Here is a 23,255-nt window from a genome sequence, read left to right as displayed (position 1 = left end):
ATGCAAACAAAACTCTAATGAGATATCACCTGACACCTGTCAGAATGGCTAACATTAACAACTCAGGCAACAACAGATGTTGGCAAGGATGCAGAGAGAGGATCTCTTTTGCATTCTTGGGGACAATGCAAGCTGGTGCAGCCACTCTCAAAACTATATGGAGATTCCTCAAAAAACTAAAAATAGAACTACCCTATGATGTAGAAATGGAACTACTAGGCATTTATCCACGGGACACATGTGTTCTGTTTCAAAGGGACACATGCACGCCCATGTTTATAGCATCACTATCAACCATAATGAAAGTATGGAAAGAGACAAATGTCCACCGATGGATGAATGGATAAAGAAGATGTGGTATATATACACAATGGCAATCAAAAAGAGTGAAATATTGCCATTTGCAACTACGAGGATGGAACTGGAGGGTATGATGCTAAGTGAAATTAGTCAGAGAAAGACAAACTCATATGACTTCACTCATATGAGGACTTTAAGAGACAAAACAGATGAACATAAGGGAAGGGAAACAAAAATAATATAAACACATGGAGGGGACAGAGCATAAGAGACACATAAATATGGAGAACAAACAGAAGGTTACTGGAGGGGTTGTGGGAGGTGGAATGGGCTAAACTGATAAGCGGCACTAAGGAATCTACTCCTGAAATCATTGTTACTCTATACACTAATTTGCATGTAAATTTTAAAAAATAAAAATAAATAAATAAATAAATGAAATATTTTAAAAAAGAAAATAATGGGTATCTTGATGTTGAGGTAAAAATTTCTTAAAGATTATGCCAAAACGCCATTAATAAAGGTAAAACTCCATAACTGAAAAAAAAAAAAAGACTTCTTCATATTGTCACACCCCATCCACACAAACTAATGTAGAAGTGCCTCCCTAACCCTGTCGTTCACTTTTAAAGAATCAAATCTAAGTCTGGACTTTGATATATATGTCAGAGCACATGTAAATAGGGCCCTCTCTGTGCTGATAATACCAGCCCAGCCCGACCTTGAAGCTGGGAGAGGAGCCCCAGCCCCAGGAGTCCCAGGTGTTCCCATTCTGTGATCAGGACAGACACAGACACCTCACCATGGAGTCTGTGCTTGGCTGGGTGTTCCTGCTTGCTCTTTTAAAAGGTAATTCAAAGTGAACTAGAGACACTGAGTATGTGAGTGGATATGAGTGAGAACCAGTGGATGTGTGACAGTTTCCTGACCAAGATGTCTTGTGTCTGCAGGTGTCCAGTGTGACATGCAGCTGGTGGAGTCTGGGGTAGACCTGGTGAAGCCTGGGGGGTCCCTGAGACTCACCTGTGTAGCCTCTGGATTCACCTTCAGTAGCTATGGAATGATCTGGGTCTGCCAGGCTCTAGGGAAGGGGCTGCAGTGGGTCGCATATATTACTTATGGAGGTAGCACATACTACGCAGACTCTGTGAAGAGCCAATTCACCATCTCCAGACACAACGCCAAGAACACGCTGTATCTGCAGATGAACATGAGGGTCGAGGACATGGCCACATATTACTGTTCGAGGACACAGAGAGGGGACCCCACTGGGAGCCCAGACACAAATCTCCCTGCAGGAGGGGATCAGCACTGACAGGGGCCACACACTATGCACAATTCTGATTTGTGTTCCCAGGAGCAGGTGCACATGGAGGTTACAGGCAGGTTTCCTGTCAGGGTCTGGGGCTTCCTCTCCACACAGCAGTTTCCCCAGGGATCCTCCCTGGCTATATGATTCTCTGTTTAACTATTAATTATCTGAATTAGCAACTGTGTTGTCATAGGGAAACTAGTCTAACATGCACAAAGACACAGGTGTTTGCAATGCTTACTCCGGTCCCTCAACATGAGTGAATTACAGATTTCCTGAGGCACAACAGCTGAACCATTACAGGATTCCCAGATGGACTCCCTGTGCAGCCAGGACCACGGGATCCCACAGCTCCTCATTATCCTCACCCAGCTCTTGTCACAGTCAAACAACGTGACACATCTTTCATAGCACTTTGCTACTCAGGAGTTTAAATGAGCTACAGCTTAATTTAATTCCTCTAAACGAGACACAAACCATCTCCATGTATTAGTCAAGATTCTCCTGAGGAACAGAACCCAAAGCACATTGGTTTCCATGACTAAATATGTTGAGAAGTCCATGATCTACTATCACAAGCTGAAGACCCAGGAAAACCAGTGATGTAATTCTTGTCTGATTCTGAACTACTGTCTAGTCTCAGAACGTGGAGAGCTGATAATGTAACTCTCAGAAAAAGGGCCAGAGGAGACCAATGTTCCAGTTCAAGCAAGCACATGGGAAGTAAAAATGAGGGAATTCGTCCTCCCTCTGCATCAGATTCTACTCAGAACTATAATGAAATGGGTGGTGCCCGGGCAGACAGAAACCATGGATGGAAATGCCAATCTCTTCTGGAACACATCACAGACATCCATAGAAACAGCTGTGAATCTGGGCACCCATGGCACAGTCAAGATAACCCATAAAGTTAATCATGACAAGTCAACCGCCTGTAAACATGAAGCTCAAAGTCTGAAGATTTAAAAGTCAATGCCATCATTGGGGTGGAGCCTGGTGGGCATAGCAGTGTTCCTGTGGGGGAGGGCAGAGGCCCATAAGAGGAACTGTGGTCTGAGTATGCCCTGGGTCGCATGGGGAGAAACAATTCCCTTCTTGGAGTGCATTTGGGAGATGGGGCATTGCCTCTCATAGGACAGGAGAGCTGACAGGCACCATTGCACTGCCCTGGTCATTAGCATAGGAGCCTCTTCTGAGAGCAGCTAACTGGACGCTGTCTTCTTGTTGTTCTTCACCATGAACTCCAAGCCCTTAGTGTTCATGCAACTGCTCTTCTGGGGTAAAACAGCTCCAGGCACAGCACAGTGAGACCCTCTCCCAGAAGATCAGTGGGGTCCCTGTCACATTGAGTTCATATGATTTGGTGTATTAAAACCCAGCTAGAGCTCCTGAGATAAAACATAAGAGCCCTGTGCCACCAGATGGGACAATGGCTTGGATGCAGACAGGGTGAAAGCAATTCTGATGGAAGCCTGGGACCCACTGTTTGAGGGTTTCCTGAACAGGGGAGGCTGGGAACTCCAATTCCAGGAGTAGAGAGGGAGCTGATGCCAATATTTCCTCCCACCAATCAGCATGGACAGATTTCACTCAGCAGCACAGCATCCCTAGTGGAAGCTGAGCCACTAACACCAAGCTCCACCTACTCCTGCCCCCATCAAGTGCTTGCTTACCAGGAAAGAGTGCCTGGAACCGGACCACCACTGTGCCCCTCCCTACAAAGGCCACCTAATAACCCCACACACACTAAGTCAGCTAATCACATAGTGAGGCATAGCATCACCTCTAGGGGAGATACGAATTACCCTCTTTTAACAAACAGACCAAACTCACCTAATTAAAACTCACAACACTGGGGACAAGGTCCAACACTCCCCACTGAAGTCAAAGAGAAACTCTGCAGAGGACTGTCCTGAGGGACAGAGCAGCCAAAACACGACAGCACAGTGCCACGGAACATAAAACAAATTCTTCATGAAGTGTCAGGCCCTGGACAGTATGTGAACACTTCTCAATAAAGATACTATCCTAGAAGCAGAAAAGATAACAGGATTTTCTAAAACATTTAAGAAGGCAGAGACATAGACAACAAAATGATGGAGGAATTAATCCTAAAAGAAAAAATGATAAACGATCATTGTAAGGGATATAATTAAAACACACATAACTAATATGCCTCAAACAGAAATTCTAAAAAACTCTCATAATGAAACAGAGTTTTTAAAAGTATCATAAGGAAACTAGCTTTCCTTGAGGAAAGTATACAAGACATGAGGGATACCCTTTCTGCAAATAGAAAAGACCTAAAACCTAGTCAGGATGAAATTTAAAATTCTGTAACCGAGATGTGAAACTGATTGGATATAATGACCTCAAGGCTGAAAGAAGCAGATGAATGAGGAAGGGACATAGAAGATAAAATTATGGGAGGAATGAAGCTGGAAAGAAGAGGAAAATTAAAATATGACATCACAAACGTACACTTAGAGAAATCAGCAACTCCATAAACTGTAATAACATTCTTTTGAAAGGAGTCCCAAAAGAAGAAGAAGAAAAAGGGGGATACGTTTTAGCTGAGTGAATTATAGTGAAAATTTCTACAAGCTGGGGAAGGAAACAGACGTCCACATCTAGGACGCAGAGAGAACACCGATTAAAATAAAAAATAATAAAAAAAAAGCAGGCCAACTCTGAGACATATCATAGGAAGAATGGCAAAATATTCAGATAAAGAAAAAAGCTAAAAGCAGCAACACAAAAGAAGTTGCTAACTAACAAGGGAAGATTAAAAAAAAAACTATGGCAGATGTCTCTACAGAAACCTTCATGCAAGTAGGGAGTGGAATCATATCCTCAACATGCTCAATTGAAAATTATGCAGCCACGAATACTTTCTCCAGTAAGGCAGTCATTCAGATACAAGGAGTGATAGAATTTCCCAGAAAAACAAAAACCAAAGGAGTTCATGGACTCTAAATCAGCCCCGTGAGAAATTAAACGGGACCATTTGAGTGGGAAAGGAAGACTAAAAGTAACAAAGACTAGAAATAAACAGAGAAAATCTCCAGAAACAATGATTTCAGAGGTACCACTATGGCACTAAGTTTATATCTATCAATAATTACTGTGAATGTAAATGGGCAAAAATCTCCAATCAAAAGACATAGTATATCAGAATGGATAAAAATAAATACAAGAGCCTTATATACACTGCACACAATTGGCTCATTTTCAACCTAAAACACCTGAATATTGAAAGTGAGGGGGAGGGAGAACAATTTATCATGTTAATGGACGTCAAAAGAAAGTCGTAGTACCATACTCATATCACACTAACTAGTTTTCAAACCAAAGTTTGTTACAAGAGACCAAGAAGGCAGTGTATCATCATAAAGGGGGTCTATTCAACAAGAAGATCTAAATCTTTAAATATTTATACCCCAAAAATGTAAGCACTGAAATATATAACTCAATTAATAAGAAACATAAAGAAACTCATTGATAATAGACAATAGTAATAATAGAGAACGTTAAGAATCCACTTACAACAATGGAAAGACAATCTGAGCTCAAAATCAATGGCTTTGAAAGACACATGGACTGAATGGACTTAACAGATATTCAGAATATTCCATCCTAAAGCACCAGAATACACATTCTTTTTGAATGTGTATGGAACATTCTCCAGAACAGATCACATACTATGTCACAAATCAGGCCTCTACAATTACAAAAAGAATGAGATCATTCCATGCATATTTTCAAACCACAACAGTATGAAACTTGAGGTCGACCACAAGAAATCACCAATACATTAGGTTTTACAATACATTAGTAAAAGCTGAATGAGATTTTCAGGAAATTGCAGAAGCAATAAAAAATACATGGAAGCAAATGAAAATGAAAACATGCCAGTTCCAAACCATCTGAATGCAGCAAACTTGATGGAAGGGTGAAATGTGTAGCAGTAGAGGCCAAACTCAAGGAAGAAGAAAAGTTCAAACACACAACCCCTTTACAACTAAAGGAGCTAGAAAAAGACCAGTCGATGAACCCTAAAGCCAGCAGGAACAGATAAACAAAAAACATTAGAGCAGAAATAAATGATATAGAAACAAAGAAAAACAGTAGAAAAGATGAATGAAACTATAAGTTGGTTTTTGTAAGAATAAATAAAAATGATAAACCCAAGAGCAGACTTAGCAAAAACAAAAGAGAAAGGACGAAAGTAAATACAATCAGAATTTGAGAGGAGACATTGCAACTGACACCACAGAAATACAACTATGAGAAAATAGTTTGGAAATTTATATGCCAACAAATGGGGCAATCTGGAAGAAATGGATAAATTCCCAGAAATGTAAACTACCTAAACTGAAAAAGGAAGAAAAAGAAAACGTGAACAGACTGATAATGAGCAAAGAAATTGAATCAGTAATCAAAAATCTACTGACACACAAAAGTCCAGGGCCAGATAGGTTCACAGCTGAATTCTACCAGATATTTAAGAGTGTAAAATATTCTACTTAAGTAGAATAGAATATTCCCGTCTTCACAAACTGTTCCAAATAATATAAATGGAAAGAAAACTTCGAAATTCATTCTATAAGATCAGTATGACCATGGCTCCAAACCAGATTAAACCCCACTAAAAATGAGGCTTACAGGCCACTAGCCCTAATGACATGGATGCAACAATTGTCAAGAAAATACTTGCAATTAAATCCAACAATTAAAAGGAACCTTTAACACGACCAGGTGGGATTTATTCCTTGGATGTAAGGGTGGTTCAATAGTCACAAATAAATCAATGTAATACATACCATCAATAAGAGAAAGGATACAAACACCATCCCCCTCTCAATAGATGCAAAAAAAAATTGACAAAGTACAGCATTGTTTCTTGATAAAACCCTCAACAGGGGATAGAGCAAACACACCTCAACATCATAAAGTCCATACATGAAAACCCCACAGCTAATATCCTCAGTGGGGAAAAGAAAAACTTTTCCTCTACTGTCAGGAACATAAGAGGGATGTCCACTCCCATCATTCTACTTAACACAGCACTGGAAGTCTTATCCTCAAAAACAGACAACAAAAAAATAAATAAATAAAGGCATTCAAGTTGGAAAGGAAGAAGTCAAACTTTCCGATTTCAAAGATGACATGACACTCTATATAGAAAACTCAAGACTCCACCAAAATATTGCAAGAACTGATACACAAATTCGGCAAAGTCACAAGATACAATATCAACATACTGAAATCTAGTGCATTTATACACAGCAATAATGAAGAAACAGAAAGACAAATCAAAAAACAATCCATCCCGTTTACAATTGCACCAAAAATAATAGGATACCTAAAGAGTTGAAATATCTATACTCTGAAAACTATAAAAACGGTGAAAGAAACTGAGGATGACACAAAGAGATGGAAACACCTTCAATGTTCATGGATTTAAGGAGCAAGTAGTGTTGAAATGTCTATGCTACACAAAAAAATGGGAGACTTCATGATTGCGGATTTCATGCTATATTACAAAGCTGTACTTATCAATACAGTAAGCTACAAGCACAAAAGAGACACATAGATCAAGAGAACAGAATAGTAAACCCAGATATGGACTCACAAAGGTATGGTCAACTCATCTTGGATGAAGTAGGAAAGACTATGTAATGGGGAAAAAAAAAGACAGTCTTGTCAACAAAGGGTGTTGGGAAAACTGGACCAGAACACGCAGAAGAATGAAACTGAACCACTTTCTTACTCCATACACAAAAATAAATCCAAATGGGTGAAAGACCTAAATGTGAGACAGGAGACCATCAAAATCCTAGAGGAGAACACAGGCAGCAACTTCTTAGACATCGGACATAGCAACTTCTTACTAGACGTGTCCCGAGAGGCAAGGGAAACAAAAGCAAACTTGAACTACTGGGACCTCATCAAAATAAAAAGCTTCTGGACAGCTAAAGAAACAATCACTATCTATAAGGCATTCTACAGAAGTTAAAAAGGTATTTGCAAACAACATATTTGATAAAGGCTTTCTATTCAAAATCTATAAAAAACTCCTTAATCTCAACACGCAAAATACAAAGAATCCAGTGAAGAAATGGGAAGAAGGCATGAGGAGATACTTTTCCAAACAAAGCATTCAGATGGCTAACCGACACACGAACATATGCTCAACATCACTCATCATCACGGAATTACAAATCAAAGCTACAATGAGAGATGACCGCACACCTGTCAGAATGGCTACAATTAACATCTCAGGAAACAACAGGTATTAATGAGGATGAGGAGAAAAGGGAACCCTTTTATACTCTTGGTGGGAATGCAAAGTGCCTGGACCATTCCAGAAAACAGTTTAAAACCTAAAAATGAAACTACCTTCCACTCCAGCAATTGCTCTACTAAGAATTCACCCAAAGGATACAAAAATTCTGATTTGAGGAGGCACATTCACTCTAATGTTTACAGCAGCGTTAACAATGACAGACAAAATGAGGAAAGAGAGCAAAAGTCCACCGAGTGATGAATCTGCTATATGTATAGAATGGAATATTACTCAGTCATAAAAAAGAATGAAATCTTGCCATTAGCAAAGATGTTGATGCAGCTAGAGGGTATCATGCTAAGTGAAGTAAGTCAGTAAAAGAAAGACAAATACCATATGATTTCCTCATATGGGGAATTTAAGAAACACAACAGATGATCATAGGGGAAGGGGAAAAAGAGCAAGAAATCATAAAAAAAACTCTAAGGTTAGAGACCAAACTGAAGGTTGCTGGAGGGCAGATATGTGGGGGATGGGATAATGGGTGATGTGGATTAAATAGGCCACGTGTTGTGATGAGTACTGGGTGTTAATGTAAAAGATGAACAAATAAATTCTACTATTTAAATTAATATTACACAATATGTTAACTAACAAAAATTTAAACACAAACAAAAAATTTAAAAAGTGGAAAAAAGGAAGGGAGAAACGTCACAGAGTGTAATAAACATGGAATCTAAGGTAGTGAGTCTAATGTCTTGCATTTACTCATTTTATCCCTGCTAATTGACATTAATTAACATACTCATGAATTTTCACAGAAGTGCCATGTGGGCTGGAATTCAAACCACAGCTGCCCTTCCCAACTCCACTGTGCCAACACATCATGGGCAGCTTGTCCAGACACCTGCACAAGAACCCAGATTGGGCCTCAGCAGGGACCCACATCTGCAGAACTGGAAAGTGTGGAGAGTTGACACTTCCTGAGAAGCTCTGGATTTCCTTCCCTGACTTGCTGTCTCAGCTCACTTGTCTTCCTTTCCTGTATGTTTTGAAAAGAACCATGTCCCCTATTAGTGGGGCATGAAAGTGAGGGGTTATATGCTCTATAAACATTCAATATGACAGATCACATAAAAGGGGACCAAAAATAAAAATAAAAAAGCCCATATGGTGCAGCCTGTCTTGTGGCTCCTATCACTCAATGTGGCAGAGTACAAAATAAACCTAAGTATTCGTTTGGTAAAAAGCTGCACAGTACATTGGAAAAGAATTAAGAGATAAAAAACCTGGAAGAATTCCACAAATGCTGATATGAACTCCACTTGGAAGGAAGAAGAAAAATTATTGTCCCAAACATGCAAGAGTAAAACAAGTTTAGGAAATGATAAAAGAGCTTCAATGTGTTCTATTCATGAAGTGTCTGAAAGTGACAATGCGAAAAATGTATTTTCAGTATTTCACATAGAATTGCGAAGGAAAAGTCTTGTGTCAAGAACTCGGTTGTGTGCACAGAGCTCAATGGCTCCTGAGACATATAGAAAGCCCACCACCTGGAAAGGTAAATGTGTTTTTTGACCCCCGGAGCACATCTATCAAATCTGATGAGCAGTCTGGCCAAAGAGACACAGCACAGCAACTCTTGTGAAATTTGAACTTCGATTTCAGCATGAGAACAGAATTTCCATATATTGTGAAAAAACCATGCCATGAAAATGAGTTGCTAGAGTGTGTAAATTTAAAAACAAACAACAAAACACTAACTCACCAGAGACCAATTAGGGAACAAGTCAACATTGAGAGAAACCAGAAAAAAACAAGATTTTTAGTTACATTGTAAGTCAAGAAATCAGTGGGGTGGCTGGGTGGTTCAGTTGGTTAAGTCTCTGACTTCAGCTCAGGTCTTGATGTCATGGTTTGTGGATTTGAGCTCCGTTGTCAGGCTCTATGCTGACAGCTCAGAACCTGGAGCCTGCTTCAGATTCTGTGTCTTGCTCTCTCTCTGTTTTCCCGCTCATGTTCTGTCTCTCTCTCTCTCAAGAATAAACATTTAAAAAAATATTAGTCACAAGCAATCAATCATCAAGAAAACCAAAATTATAGCTAATAACACAAGACCCATAAAAAGAAATGGTATAATTACACCTTGTGAAAATCAGGTACGTTTATCTGCCCACGTGACAGTCAGTGGCAGTAAGTTACACAGGAAGAGACAATATTCACAAATTGCATAACCACCAACGGACCTGCATCTTGAATATGCTAAGAACCCTCAAAAGTTAATAGGAAGAAAGGAACTAAACCTCGATAAAACAAGCACAGCCTTGTGTAGTAGACATCCTATCCTTGAGGTTACAGACACATTAGGTATGGACTGGAGAAAACACTTCACACCATCGACTGTCAGGGAAATTCAAATCAAAAACACAACAGATGTCCTATACACACATCTCAATGGCTCGGGAATGAAAACAACACTGACAACAACATCCAGCTGAGCATCCAGCACACATGGGGCCTCAAACAATGCAGGTAGGATTGCAAAATAAACACCAGCTCTGGAAAAATGTTGGCTGTTACTTATGAAATTATAGATGGATGACTTAACATGCAATCTGGAAATACCACTCCCAAGTATTTGTCCCCAAAGAATGAAATCCCATGCTCAAAAAATAAGTGGTGTGTAAATATTTATAGCATCTTTATTAGTGTTAGAAGCTTAGAATAAGGCAAGTGTTTCTAACTATAAAGGAATACATCAAGTACAAAACTTCCATCAATGGGATGCTTTTCCAGAGAAATGTGACACTATTGATGCACACCTGAAACCAGGTGAACCTCAAAGACATGATGTGGAGGGAAGAGTGATAGCCTCATAATTACAGAGGTGGTGTGGCCTGGGACATTCACACAGCCAGACCATGGTGACAGTGGTTTGGTTGGGCATTCTTTATCTCTTTCTGTCCCACAACACATGATGAGATACTCTGCTTCATTTGAGTGCACTCCTATGTTCAACCATCCTCTGATGTATGGAGTCTCCACAAACTGAACCCTATAATCTTGGACTCTGAATGGAGAGTTTTTGAGGCCATAATCTATGGGTGGCAGCAGCAGAGGAATGACTAAGTGATATAGAAGATAAAATTATGGAAAATAAGGAATCAGAAAAGAGAAGGTAAACTAACTTCTTAGGTTATGGATGTAGACTTAGAGAACTCAGCCACTCTGTAAAGTGTAGTAAAATTCCGTTCATAGGAGTCCCAAAAGAAGAGAGGGAAAAGGGACAGAAGGTTTTTATGTGCAAATTATAGCTGAAAGTTGCCCTAACCTAGGGAAGGAAATGAGCATCCAAATCCAGAAGGAACAGAGAACTCCTATCAAAATCAACAAAAGCAGGCCATTACCAAGATAAATCATAGAAAATTGACATAATATAGAGATAAAGGAAAAATCCCAAAAGCAGCGAGAGAAAAGAAATCCCTAAGAAGGGAAGGCAAATAAGGTTAGTTCCCTTCACAGTAACTTCCCAAGACAGAACATGATATATTCAATGTGCTGAATGGGAAAATTTAGGCTGGCAAGAATACTTTATCCAGGAAATTTGTCACTGAGAAGGAGAGATAAAGAGCTTCCCAGACAAAATCTAAAGAGTCTGTGACCCCTAATCTAACCCTGCAAGAAATACTAAAGGGGATTCTTTAAGTGGGAAAGAAAGACCAAAAGCAATAAACACTAGAAAGGAACACAGAAAATCTCCAGACAAAAAAAATTACTTTACAGAAACATTGTGATAACACAATTACACTAATATCATATCTTTCAGTAATCACTGTGAATGTAAATGAACGAAAAAGTCCAGTCAAAAGACACAGGGTATCAGAATGGATTAAAAAACAAGATCCATGTATATTCTGCCTGTAAAAGACTCCTTTGAGACCTAGAGATACCTGTTGATTGAAAGTGAGGGGTTGCAGAACAATTTATCATGCTACTGGACATAAAAAGAAAGCTGTAGTACCATATTCATATCAGGCAACCTAGATTTAAAATACAAAGACTGCAAAAAGAGATGAAGAAGGGCATTATATCATAAAGTGATCTATCCAACAAGAAGCACTAACAACTGTAAATATTTATGACCACAAATTGGGGCACTGAAATATGTAAAGCAATTAATGACATAAAAAAACTCATTGATAATAATACACTAGTAGTAGGGGACTTTCACACCCCACTTACAACAATGAACAGATCGTGTAAGAAGAAAATCAAGAAGGAAACAATGGCTTTGAATGACACAGGTGCAGATGGACTTAACAGATATATTCAAAACATTCCATCTTAAAGCAGCAGAATACATTCTTGTCGAGTGCACATGGAACACTCTCCAGAATAGATCACACACTGGGTCATAAATCAGCCCCTACAAGTACAAAAGATTGAGACTATGGCATGCATTTTTTCAGATCAGAACACTATGAAACTTGGAGTCAACCACAAGGAAAAATTTGGAAACACCACTAATAGTTGGAGTAAAAGACCATCGTACTGAAGAATAAAGCGGTTAACCAGGAAACTAAAGAAGAAATAAAAATACATGGAAGAAAATGAAAATGTTAGCATTGACGGTCCAAATCCTTTGGGAAGCAGCAAAAGCAGATTTAAGATGGAAGTATATAGCAGTACAGGCCTAACACAATAAAAATAAAATTTTAAACACACAACCACTTTACACCTAAAGAAACTAGAAAAGGAAGAGCAAAGGAAGCCTAAAGTCAGACGAGGAGGGTCAACAATCATAGAGTACCTATAAATGGCACAGAAGGAAACAAAAACAGTAGAACAGATCATCAGAAATTTTAGGTTGCTTTCTGAAAGAATGAATAAAATTGAAGTTCCTGGAACAGATTATTCAAACAGAAAAGAAAAAGGACCCAAAGAGACAAAATCATGAATTTCATGGGACAGATCACAACCAACACCAGAAATACAATCAAGTATAAGGGAATATTATGAAAAACTATATACCAACCAATTAGGCCATCTGGAAGAAATGAATAAATTCCCAGAAACATGTAAACTACCAAAATTTCAACAGGAAGAATTAGAAAAGGAGAATTACAGACCAATTGCCCAGGTGAACACGGATGCAAAAATTATCAACAACATACTTACAACTTGAATCCAACAGTACATTAAAAGAATCATTGACCAGGATGAAGTCGGATTTATTCCTGGGGTGCAAGGATGGATCAATATTAACAATCAATCAAAGTTATACACCATATCAATAATAGGATAAGACCCAAATGATCCTTTCAATAAATGCAGAGAAGCATTTGATAAACTACACTATCTTTTCTTGATAAAAACCATCAAGCAAGTAAAGATAGATGGAAAATTCTTCAACAACATGAAGGCCATATAAAAAACACGCACTGTTAACATCATCCTCAATGGGGAAACACTGAGTGCTCTCCACATATGGTCAGGGACATGACAGGGATATCCACTGTCACTAATTTTGTTCAACGTAGAACTAGAAGGCTTAGCCTCTGCAATCAAACAATGAAAAGAAATAAAAAGCATAGACATTTGAAAGGAATAAGTCAAACTTTCACTCTTTGCAGATTACATGATACTCTATGTGGAAAATCCAAAGATTCCACCAAAAGACTTCTAGGACGGAGACAAAACTCAGAAAAGTTGTAGGATACAAAGACAACATCAAGTTATTGGCACTATATACATACACCAAAAATGAAGCAGAAAACAGAGGCATTAAGGAATCAGTCCCATTTACAATTGCACCAAAAATCATAACATACCTAGGAATAAACCTAACCAAAGATGTTAGAGATCTGTATGCTAAAAACTATAGAAAGCATATGAAGCAAATTACACAAGACACAAAGGAAGAGCATTCCATGGTCATGGATTGGGAAACAAATATTGTTAAAATATCAATACTACCCAAAGCAATCTACACATTCAATGTGATCCTTACCAAAATAACACCAACATTCTTCACAGAAAAAGAACAAAGAATTTTAAAATTTGTATAAAACCAGAAAACACCGAATAGGCAGAGCAATGTTGAAAAAGAAATCCAAAGCTGGAGGCATCACAATTCTAGACTTCAAGCTGTATTACGAAGCTGTAATCATCAAGAAAGCATGGTACTGGCACAAAAATAGACACATACGTGAATGGGACAGAATAGAGAACCAGATTTGCTGAACAGTCTGTTCAGCAAATGGTGCTGGGAAAACTGGATAGTAACATGCAGAAGAATGAATCTGGCACACTTTCCTACAGCAAACACAAAAATATATTCCAAATGGATGAAAAACCTAAATGTAAGACCAAAAAGCATCAACATCTATATGAGAAAACAGGCAGAAACCTCGTTTTTTTTCAATATATGAAATTTATTGTCAAATTGGTTTCCATACAACACCCAGTGCTCATCCCAAAAGGTACCCACCTCAATATCCATCACCCACCCTCCCCTCCCTCCCACCCCCCATCAACCCTCAGGTTGTTCTCAGTTTTTAAGAGTCTCTTATGCTTTGGCTCTCTCCCACTCTAACCTCTTTTTTTTTTCCTTATCCTCCTCCATGGGTTTCTGTTAAGTTTCTCAGGATCCACATAAGAGTGAAAACATATGGTATCTGTCTTTCTCTGTATGGCTTATTTCACTTAGCATCACACTCTCCAGTTCCATCCACGTTGCTACAAAGGGCCATATTTCATTCTTTCTCATTGGAAAGACATTCCCTGCTCATGGATTGGAAGAATAAATATTGTCAAAATGTCAACACTACCCAAAGCTATCTACACATTCAATGCAATCCCAATCAAAATTGCACCAGCATTCTTCTCGAAACTAGAACAAGCAATTCTAAAATTCATATGGAACCACAAAAGGCCCCGAATAGCCAAAGTAATTTTGAAGAAGAAGACCAAAGCAGGAGGCATCACAATACCAGACTTTAGCCTCTACTACAAAGCTGTCATCATCAAGACAGCATGGTATTGGCACAAAAACAGACACATAGACCAATGGAATAGAATAGAAACCCCAGAACTAGACCCACAAATGTATGGCCAACTAATCTTTGACAAAGCAGGAAAGAACATCCAATGGAAAAAAGACAGGCAGAAACCTCTTTTTCCTTGACCTCGGCAACTTCTTAATAGACATGCCTCTAGAGGCAAGGAAAACAAAAGCAAAAAATGAACTATTGGGACCTCATCAAGATAAAAAGCTTCTGCACAGTGAAGGAAACAATCAACAACACTAAGTGGCAACTGACAGAGGAGTGAAGATATTTGAAAATGACATACGCGGTAAGAGTCAGTATCCAAAATCTATAAGAACTTAACAAACACAGAAAAACAAATATCCAGGGAATGGTCAAAAGACATGAGTAGACACTTTTCCAAAGAAAACATCTGGATGGCTAAGACACACATGAAAAGATGTTCAACATCACTCATAATTGAGAAATACAATTCAAAACCATGATAAGATACCACCTCACACCTGTCAGAATGATTAAAATGAACAATTCAGGAAAAAACAGATATTGGCGAGGATGTGGGGAAAGAGGAACCCTCCTATACTCTTGGTGGGAATGCAAAGTGGTGTGACCACATTGGGGAACAGTTTAAACAGTTAAAATAGAATTACCTTATGTCCCACCAATTTCTCTACAAGGTATTTACACAAAGGATACAAAAATTCGGATTCAAATGGCTAAACGGGTGATGGCGATTATGTAGGTCATTTGTTGTGATGCACACTGGGTGTTAATGTATGTGATGAATCACTAAATTTTATTCCTGAAACTAACACTACACTATATGTTAACTAACAAATATGTAAATAAATAAAATCTTCAGACATTAAAAAACAGGGGAAAAAAGGAAAGGGACAAATTTTGTTACACATGGTCATAAATAATGGGATCTAGGGCAGTAAGTCTAACTACTTGCATTTACCCATTTTATCCCTAACTGGTAGTGGTCATTAATTAACAAACATACTCATGATTCCCAATGTTGGTGCCACATGAGTTGGAATTCAAACCCCAGCTGCCCTTCCCAGCTCCTCTGTGACCACATCTCATGGGCAGTCTGTCTAGACAGCTGGCATCTATGTATTGCCTGTGTGTCGATGTCCTTGCTCCTGGACCAGGCTCATTCACCCAGGTCTGCTGGTTACTCAGGAAGGACAGACCAGTGTCAGCTGGCATTCCTTGTACTTCCCATTCCTCTATAGGGAACAAGTTCAGCCTTGAGGATGCTGTTCCACTGGTCTACACCACCTGACAGCACCCATTCATTCCAGTACTTGCCTCTGAAGGGAATTTTCAAACAGATGACAATTTCACTAGTGATTTACACCAAAAAATAATTGGAACCAAGTGCGGGCACAATATTGGATTTTAGCTGCATGTTAAGGGGAACTTTGCTTTCATTCTTAGAAGACAGAGAAGAGGTTTATACCAGAGACAAGGTCACAAGGACGGATCCTCCCAGAACAAGCAGTGGACCATCGCCTTACTGAGAGAGGGTACATTTCACATACAATAGAAGCTATGAATGTATAACATTTGAAGGGAGTGACCTTAGAGGGTGGAGGGGCCACAGGGGTGGACGGAACTTCTCTTTACCCTCAGATGAAGGACCTCCCAAGTCATGTCACTTGTCTACAAGTGACAAGTGTCTACACAGGTTTGAGTGGCTATGGTTCTGGTCTTATATATCAGAGCCCCGTTTGTAGGGCTGCCATCGACCTCCACTGGCTAGTGTCCAACATCGTCCCATCAAGGCTGCAGAAAGCAGGATGCGTCTCAGCCCCAAAAGTCCTCTCTCAACGGCAATGACTCCTTTATGTGTCTTTCCTTGCTGTTATCTGTCTTTCTTCATGTTTCTTTCCTTACCGTTTCTCTTCACCTCAGAGCATCTTGGGGACATCCATGCATATCCACCTGGGTTCGGTTAGACACTCAGACCCAGAGGGAGACATGGACTTCATGCAAGAAAGTGTCTGTTCCTGGTGATGAGGGGTTTCATCCCACGATTCTCAAGGTATTCCCTCCCACAGATGTGTTGTCTTCAGGACCCACTCACTCATCTTCAGTTCCGAGATGGACATTTGGTGACTGCCCATCTGTGTCCTGAACTCAATCCCCAGACTCATACACATGGCAGTATATCAATATCTTGAAATTAATCTAATGTGGCAAGTCCCTTAGGCCACATAAGTTATTCTACACAGGTTCAAGAATGACATAGATGACCACAGTCCACACTGATGTCAGGGAAAGTTCACCTCTATCACACATGACACTCACATTACCACATCCCCAAATCCTACAATATGTCAAATCATTAAATATTAAGTCAAGTCCAAAATGTACCTAAATTTCACTACCTCTAAAACCCCAAATCTAACCACGTAGCTTGGGTAGGATGAGACCGTGGTACCTTCCATCCTGGGGTGAAACCCTCTCCATCAGCCGACCTGCATTGCTAGAAAACCATTTTTGTTCTTCTGAATGCTTCTGCATGGTAGCAATAACATAACCGGTACTGACATTCCTATGACAGAAGAAATACAGTGTAATTTAGAAGTGCATCACCAACAAGAAACAATTTGATTATCAATCTGGGGACACCCGTTAGGTTCAAAGACAGAATGCTCTGAATCTCAGACTCCAACTTGTCTCTGGGATTCACACTTCCTTTATTCTTAAGGGTGGTGCATGTTTGAAGTTGACACATTTATCCCAGCTTCATGAAAGTAGAATTTCTGAGCCCAAAAATCTTTCTTTTCATTCTCTCGATTATCAAATGAAAAGTTCTTCTGACTCTTTCCAGCTGATAAGGATGACTATCCAAGATTGTTCCTCACCAATGTTTAAAGGAAATATAACTTATATTTACAGGTAAGGAGCATGGTGAGGGGTTCAAAGATAAGAAGTATGTAGGAGGAGACATCTTGTGAACAGAAGGGTCTGCAGTGCTCATGATGGAAGGGTCTCACCCTTGCATGTTGCATAAATGGGAAGGGGAATAAAGGAGTCACTGTATCTCTTCAGGGATCTGTGAAACAACAGGAGCACTGGGACCACAAGGGGGCAATCACAACCACCAGGGGGAAGTCATAGACCAGGGAGCTCATGATCCAGGACAAGAGATTGGTTGAGGGCCGGTCTCCTCTCCAGGGTTTTCAGATCCAGGCTCTGCACACTTCTGACATGAACACAGCAAAGAGTTTGTAAAAGCTGTAGAAACACACAAGTATCCTCCCTGTTTGGAATAAACCATGATAATGGGAATACACAAATTTTCCCAGGGTCAGGCACTGGGATAAATATATCTTTGATCATTCCCACATTAACAAGAGTTTAGAAGAATAATGATCTCCATTTCATAGATGAAGAAATATTTTTAATTAACATCATCCTTCCTGATCTCAGGTGTTTTGCCTTCAACATATTTTTATAAAATTCAACCATTTTAACTTCATTGAAGCTTTCTTTTTTTAATGTTTATTTATTTTTCAGAGGGAGAGAGGCAGAGTACATGTGGTGGAGGGGAAGAGAGAGAGAGGAGACACAGTATCAGAATATGAAGCAGTCCAGGCTCTGAGCTGTCAGCACAGAGCCCGACACAAGGCTCAAACTCATAAACTGTGAGACCATGACCTGAGTCAAAATCGGACACTTAACCAACTGAACCACCCAGAGGCCCATTATTGAGGGTTTCCATTGTTGTCCACATAGAGTTCATGTCTAAATGACTTCTTGTGTTTTTAGAAAACCCCTAGCATCTCCATTAGGTCTGTGAGTCTCTGTTGAGGCTTCTCATTCTCTCCAATATCTGTGACAGAATAGAACTGGCTTCCACCCATCACTCTCCTGGGACTTCTAGAAGGTCAGGAACCTGCAAACCTCACTAGGATGTCTAGCCTTGTCCTGCATGTGGTTCAGGAGGCAGGTGGGTCCCCTGATGGGGAGCACATGTCCAGATATTGGGACTACTCTCACCTCATACGTGATCTTGGACACTCACACAATCCATCTCTGCCGCAGTGTATCTGTTAACCTGTACAATGGTGGTATACTGATTCTTACCTCAAATGTTTGGGTGCATATGTGAAAATAAGGATTATCATGGGTACTTATAATCACTGCAGCAAAATCACAAATAAATAAATCACAATGTCCTGAAAGATATTGTGACACAAAACACTGCCCCATCCCTTACACCTGCCAAGGGTCACTGGCTTCTTGAGGATTCTATTGCAAAATTTACTATATTGTCAAAGGACATCTGTATGCTGATTAAACCCTCCCATCCCTGAAACTGTAGCTGGGAGAAGAGCCCCAGCCCCTAAGTGTTCACATTCAGTGATCAGAACAGAACACAGACATCTCACCATGGAGTTTGGGTTCACTTTGCTTTTCCTTGGTTCTATTTTAAACACTAATTCATGATGAACAAGAAACACGGACTATGTTAGTGGATATGAGTGAGAGAAACAGTGGATGTGTGACATTTTCCTGACTTGTATCTGTAGATGTCTTGTGTGACGTAGAGCTGTTGGAGTCAGGGGGAGACCTGATGATGCCTGGCAGGGGAGGGGGTCCCTGAGACTCTCCTGTGCAGTCTCTAGATTCACCTTCAGTAGCTAATTGATGAGGTGGTCTGCCAGACTCCAGGGAAGGGGCTGAATGGGGGTCTACATATCTGTATGGTATAAGATAAGGACCAAATGTCATTATTTTACTCACTGGAAATCAAAACCATTTGTGAAAGAGGCCATTTTTTCCCTAATTTTAATTCTATGAAATCTCATGGAAGATTTGCTTACTGCATCCAGACACATTTCATTCTGGTCTCTGTAACCTGCTCCATGGGTCTGTGTGTCTGACTTTATGCCAGCAGCACAGTGTTATAGATAATGTACCTCTGCAATATACTTAGAAAGAAGGACGTGTGCTGTCTCCAGGTTTGTTCTTCTTTCTCAGGATTGTTTTCTCACTTCCGTGTGCTTTGTGGTACCATATAAATAAGAATTTCCCAGATACATTCATTGGCATTTTTATTAACTCAACTAACATTAGAAATTATTAAAACAGATAAAAGGAATAAAGAGTGTAATAATACAAAAAATTAACAAATTGAAATGGATATCTGGAAAGCTAAATTCAATTTAAAAAGCATCTCTACTAGGAAAATACGTAAAACTCAAACAAATACAATCAGAATTAAGGAGGGGACATAACTGATACCAAAGAAGTGAAAAACAATAACAGAAAATGCCTAGATAATTATACATCCATTATTAGATAACTAAGGGCAACCAGGCAGTTTCTAGAATTATACAATCCACAAGACTCTACATGAAGAAATAGAAAATTAACAGAATTAAAGCAAGTAAGATTGAATCTATAATCTAATCATATCCCACCCCTAAAGAAAAAAAAGTCAGCTTGGTAACAGAGGACTTTATCTATTAGTTGTATCAAAATATAAAGGATATTTAATGCCAATGCCTCTCAGACTCTTACCAAAAACTGAAAAGGAATATGCCCCAACTCATCTACAAGACCAACCTTACTATGATGTGAAATCAAAAGACATCATAAGAAGAGAAACTAAAGGCCAATATCTCAGATGGACATACATGCAAAACTCCTAGCATAGTGAATGCAAAAGCACAATGAAAGGGTCATATGTGACAATGCAGTCACATCTATTGATCACCTATATCACCATCTATTGATACATATAAAACTAGACAAAATTCAACAAATTGTCATTATTAAAAAATCTCAGCAACTGAGGGAAAGAAAGAAATTACCTCCACAAAATTGTGGCCGTAGATGAAAAGCCCACACCTGACAGCATATTTAACAGTGAAAAACTGACGCTTTTCCTGTCATATTAGGAGCCGGGCAAGGACGCTCATTCCCTAAATAGGTATTCCGCATGGTAACATGAAGACCAGTAAAATATGGCACCCAATGTATGTCATCTTGTCACATTGCTTATTTGGAGGAAAGTCACTTGAGTAACAGGAGTCTAAGGAAACTGTGACCCTCCTTTGTCCCCTTGAGAGCAGGAAATAAATCTCCCCAGAAAAACTTCCTTTCTCTCTACCATAATGGAAGAACCATCCTTACACCAGAAATGGGAACTTTAGCACCAAGAAGGCTGTGCAAACAAGCCTTGTTAATTCCTCACTAATTGACTTGCCCAAATCCAAATCTCTGTCTTGTTAACTCTTCGCAAATCCATTGTTTTTTATTCTAAAAGGCACAAGTGCCACCTACTTTCTTCATTTTCTGGGTGTCATATTATTAGGAAGCTTGTGCACATGCAAAATGAAATTTATTCTCTTCTGTAGATCTTTCTTATGTGAGTTGAATCCTTAGACCAGACAAAGAACACAGAAGCAAAGAAGGAAAAACCTTTCTGGTCCTACAAGTTGAAGATATACTGATAAAAATTAGGTAAGAAAATGAAATAAAGACATGCAAATCAGTAAGAAGAAAATTATTTGTTTGAGAATCACACGAACTTATAGTGAAATCTTAGAAACTCCATAAAAAAAGTATTAGAACTAATAAACTCAGGAAAAGTTCAGGGTACAAATCAACATACAAAAATATGTTGTATTTCCACACACCTAAAACATAGTATATGAAAAAAATAACAAAATCACACAATTGAAAATGGCACAAAATGGAGCACCTGTGTGGCTCAATCCGTTAAGTGCCTACTGTTGATTTTGGCTCAGGTCATGATCTCATGGTTCTTGAGTTATTTCTGAGGCAGGGTCTGCAATGTTTGTGCAGAACCTGCTAGGGATTCTCAGTCCCCTTCTCTCTCTCTGATCTCTCTCTCCTTTCCTCTATCTGTCACACAAGAATAAACACACATTAAAAATATATGGCACAAAATAAAGTATTTAGGATTAAATTTCACTAAAAAGTAAAATAGTATACCAAACCTGACGTGCTGGGAGAAAGACATGTAAAATGGCAAACACAGATGAAAAGATAACTGTGTTCACAGATTAGAATTATTTATATTATCACCGCACCTTCTGCAAGAAGTGATCTAGAAGTGCCTCTCAAACACTGGTTTTAAATTTGAAACAAATTGAACTCTGGAGCTTGATATATAGTGAGAGGATATGCAAATATGGCCCTCCCTGTGCTGATTAAAACAGTCCAGCTCCATCCCTGCAGCTGGGAGAGTAGCCCCAGCCCCGGGAGTCCCAGGTGTTCCCATTCTGTGATCAGCACAGAACACAGAAACCTCACCATGGAGTTTGTTCTGGGCTGGGTTTTCCTGGTTGCTCTTTTAAAAGGTAATTCACGGTGAATGGGAGACACTGAGTATGTGAGTGGATATGAGTGAGACAGTGGATGTGTGACAGTTTCCTGTCCACAATGTCTTGTGTCTGCAGGTGTCCTGTGTGACGTGGAGCTGGTGGAGTCTGGAGGAGACCTGGTGAAGCCTAGAGGGTCCCTGAGACTCACCTGTGTAGCCTCTGGATTCACCTTCAGTAGCTATGCAATGAGCTGGGTCCGCCAGGCTCCAGGGAAGGGGCTGCAGTGGGTCGCATATATTAGTAATAGTGGAGGTAGCACATACTACGCAGACTCCATGAAGGGCCGACTCACCATCTCCAGAGACAACTCCAAGAACACGCTGTATCTGCAGATGAACAACCTGAAGACTGAGGACACGGCCATATATTACTGTGTGAGATACACAGTGAGGGTATGTCACTGGGAGCCCAGACACAAACCTCCCCACAGGTAGGGGATCAGCACCACCAGGGGGCACATACTATCCACAATTTTGCTTTGTGTTCCCAGGAGCAGGTGCAGTTGGATAGAGGCAGGTTTCCTGTCAGGGTCTGGGGTTTCCTCTCAACACAGCAGTTCCTGGACACAGGATTCTGTGCTTACCTATTAACTTTCTGAATTAGCAACTGTGTTGTCATAGGAAAACTACACTAACATGCACAAAGACACAGTTGTTTGCATTGCTTACTCCTGTCCCTCAACATGAGTGAATTACAGATTTCCTGAGGCACAACAGCTGAACCTTAAAGCAGTCCCAGATGCACTCCCTGGGCAGCCCGGACCACAGGATCCCACAGCTCCCCATTATCTTCACCCATCGCTTGTCCCAATCAAACAACGTGACTCTTCCCTCCTGGAATTTGCTACTCAGGACTTTAAATGAGCTACAGCTTTATTCAATTCCTCTAAACAAGAGATAAATCATCTCCATGTATTAGTCAGGATTCCC

At 39.7% G+C, this 23,255-nt stretch overlaps 2 gene segments (V, D, J or C); both read left to right on the top strand.

Moving 5' to 3' along the window:
- Positions 1–1,036: 1,036 nt before the first annotated feature.
- Positions 1,037–1,615, top strand: LOC113597185 (immunoglobulin heavy variable 3-23-like). The segment is given in 2 exon segments: positions 1,037–1,149; positions 1,251–1,615. Coding segments are annotated over 2 exon segments (411 nt in total).
- Positions 1,616–22,189: 20,574 nt separating this feature from the next.
- Positions 22,190–22,924, top strand: LOC128313742 (immunoglobulin heavy variable 3-23-like). The segment is given in 3 exon segments: positions 22,190–22,302; positions 22,402–22,718; positions 22,817–22,924. Coding segments are annotated over 3 exon segments (471 nt in total).
- The last annotated feature ends 331 nt before the right edge of the window (positions 22,925–23,255 follow it).

This window comes from Acinonyx jubatus, unplaced genomic scaffold (assembly GCF_027475565.1).
Source record: "Acinonyx jubatus isolate Ajub_Pintada_27869175 unplaced genomic scaffold, VMU_Ajub_asm_v1.0 scaffold_21, whole genome shotgun sequence".
In the NCBI taxonomy this organism is placed as follows: domain Eukaryota; kingdom Metazoa; phylum Chordata; class Mammalia; order Carnivora; family Felidae; genus Acinonyx; species Acinonyx jubatus.
The sequence above is the reverse complement of the archived record's forward strand: the minus strand, read 5'-3'. Positions and strand labels throughout refer to the sequence as shown.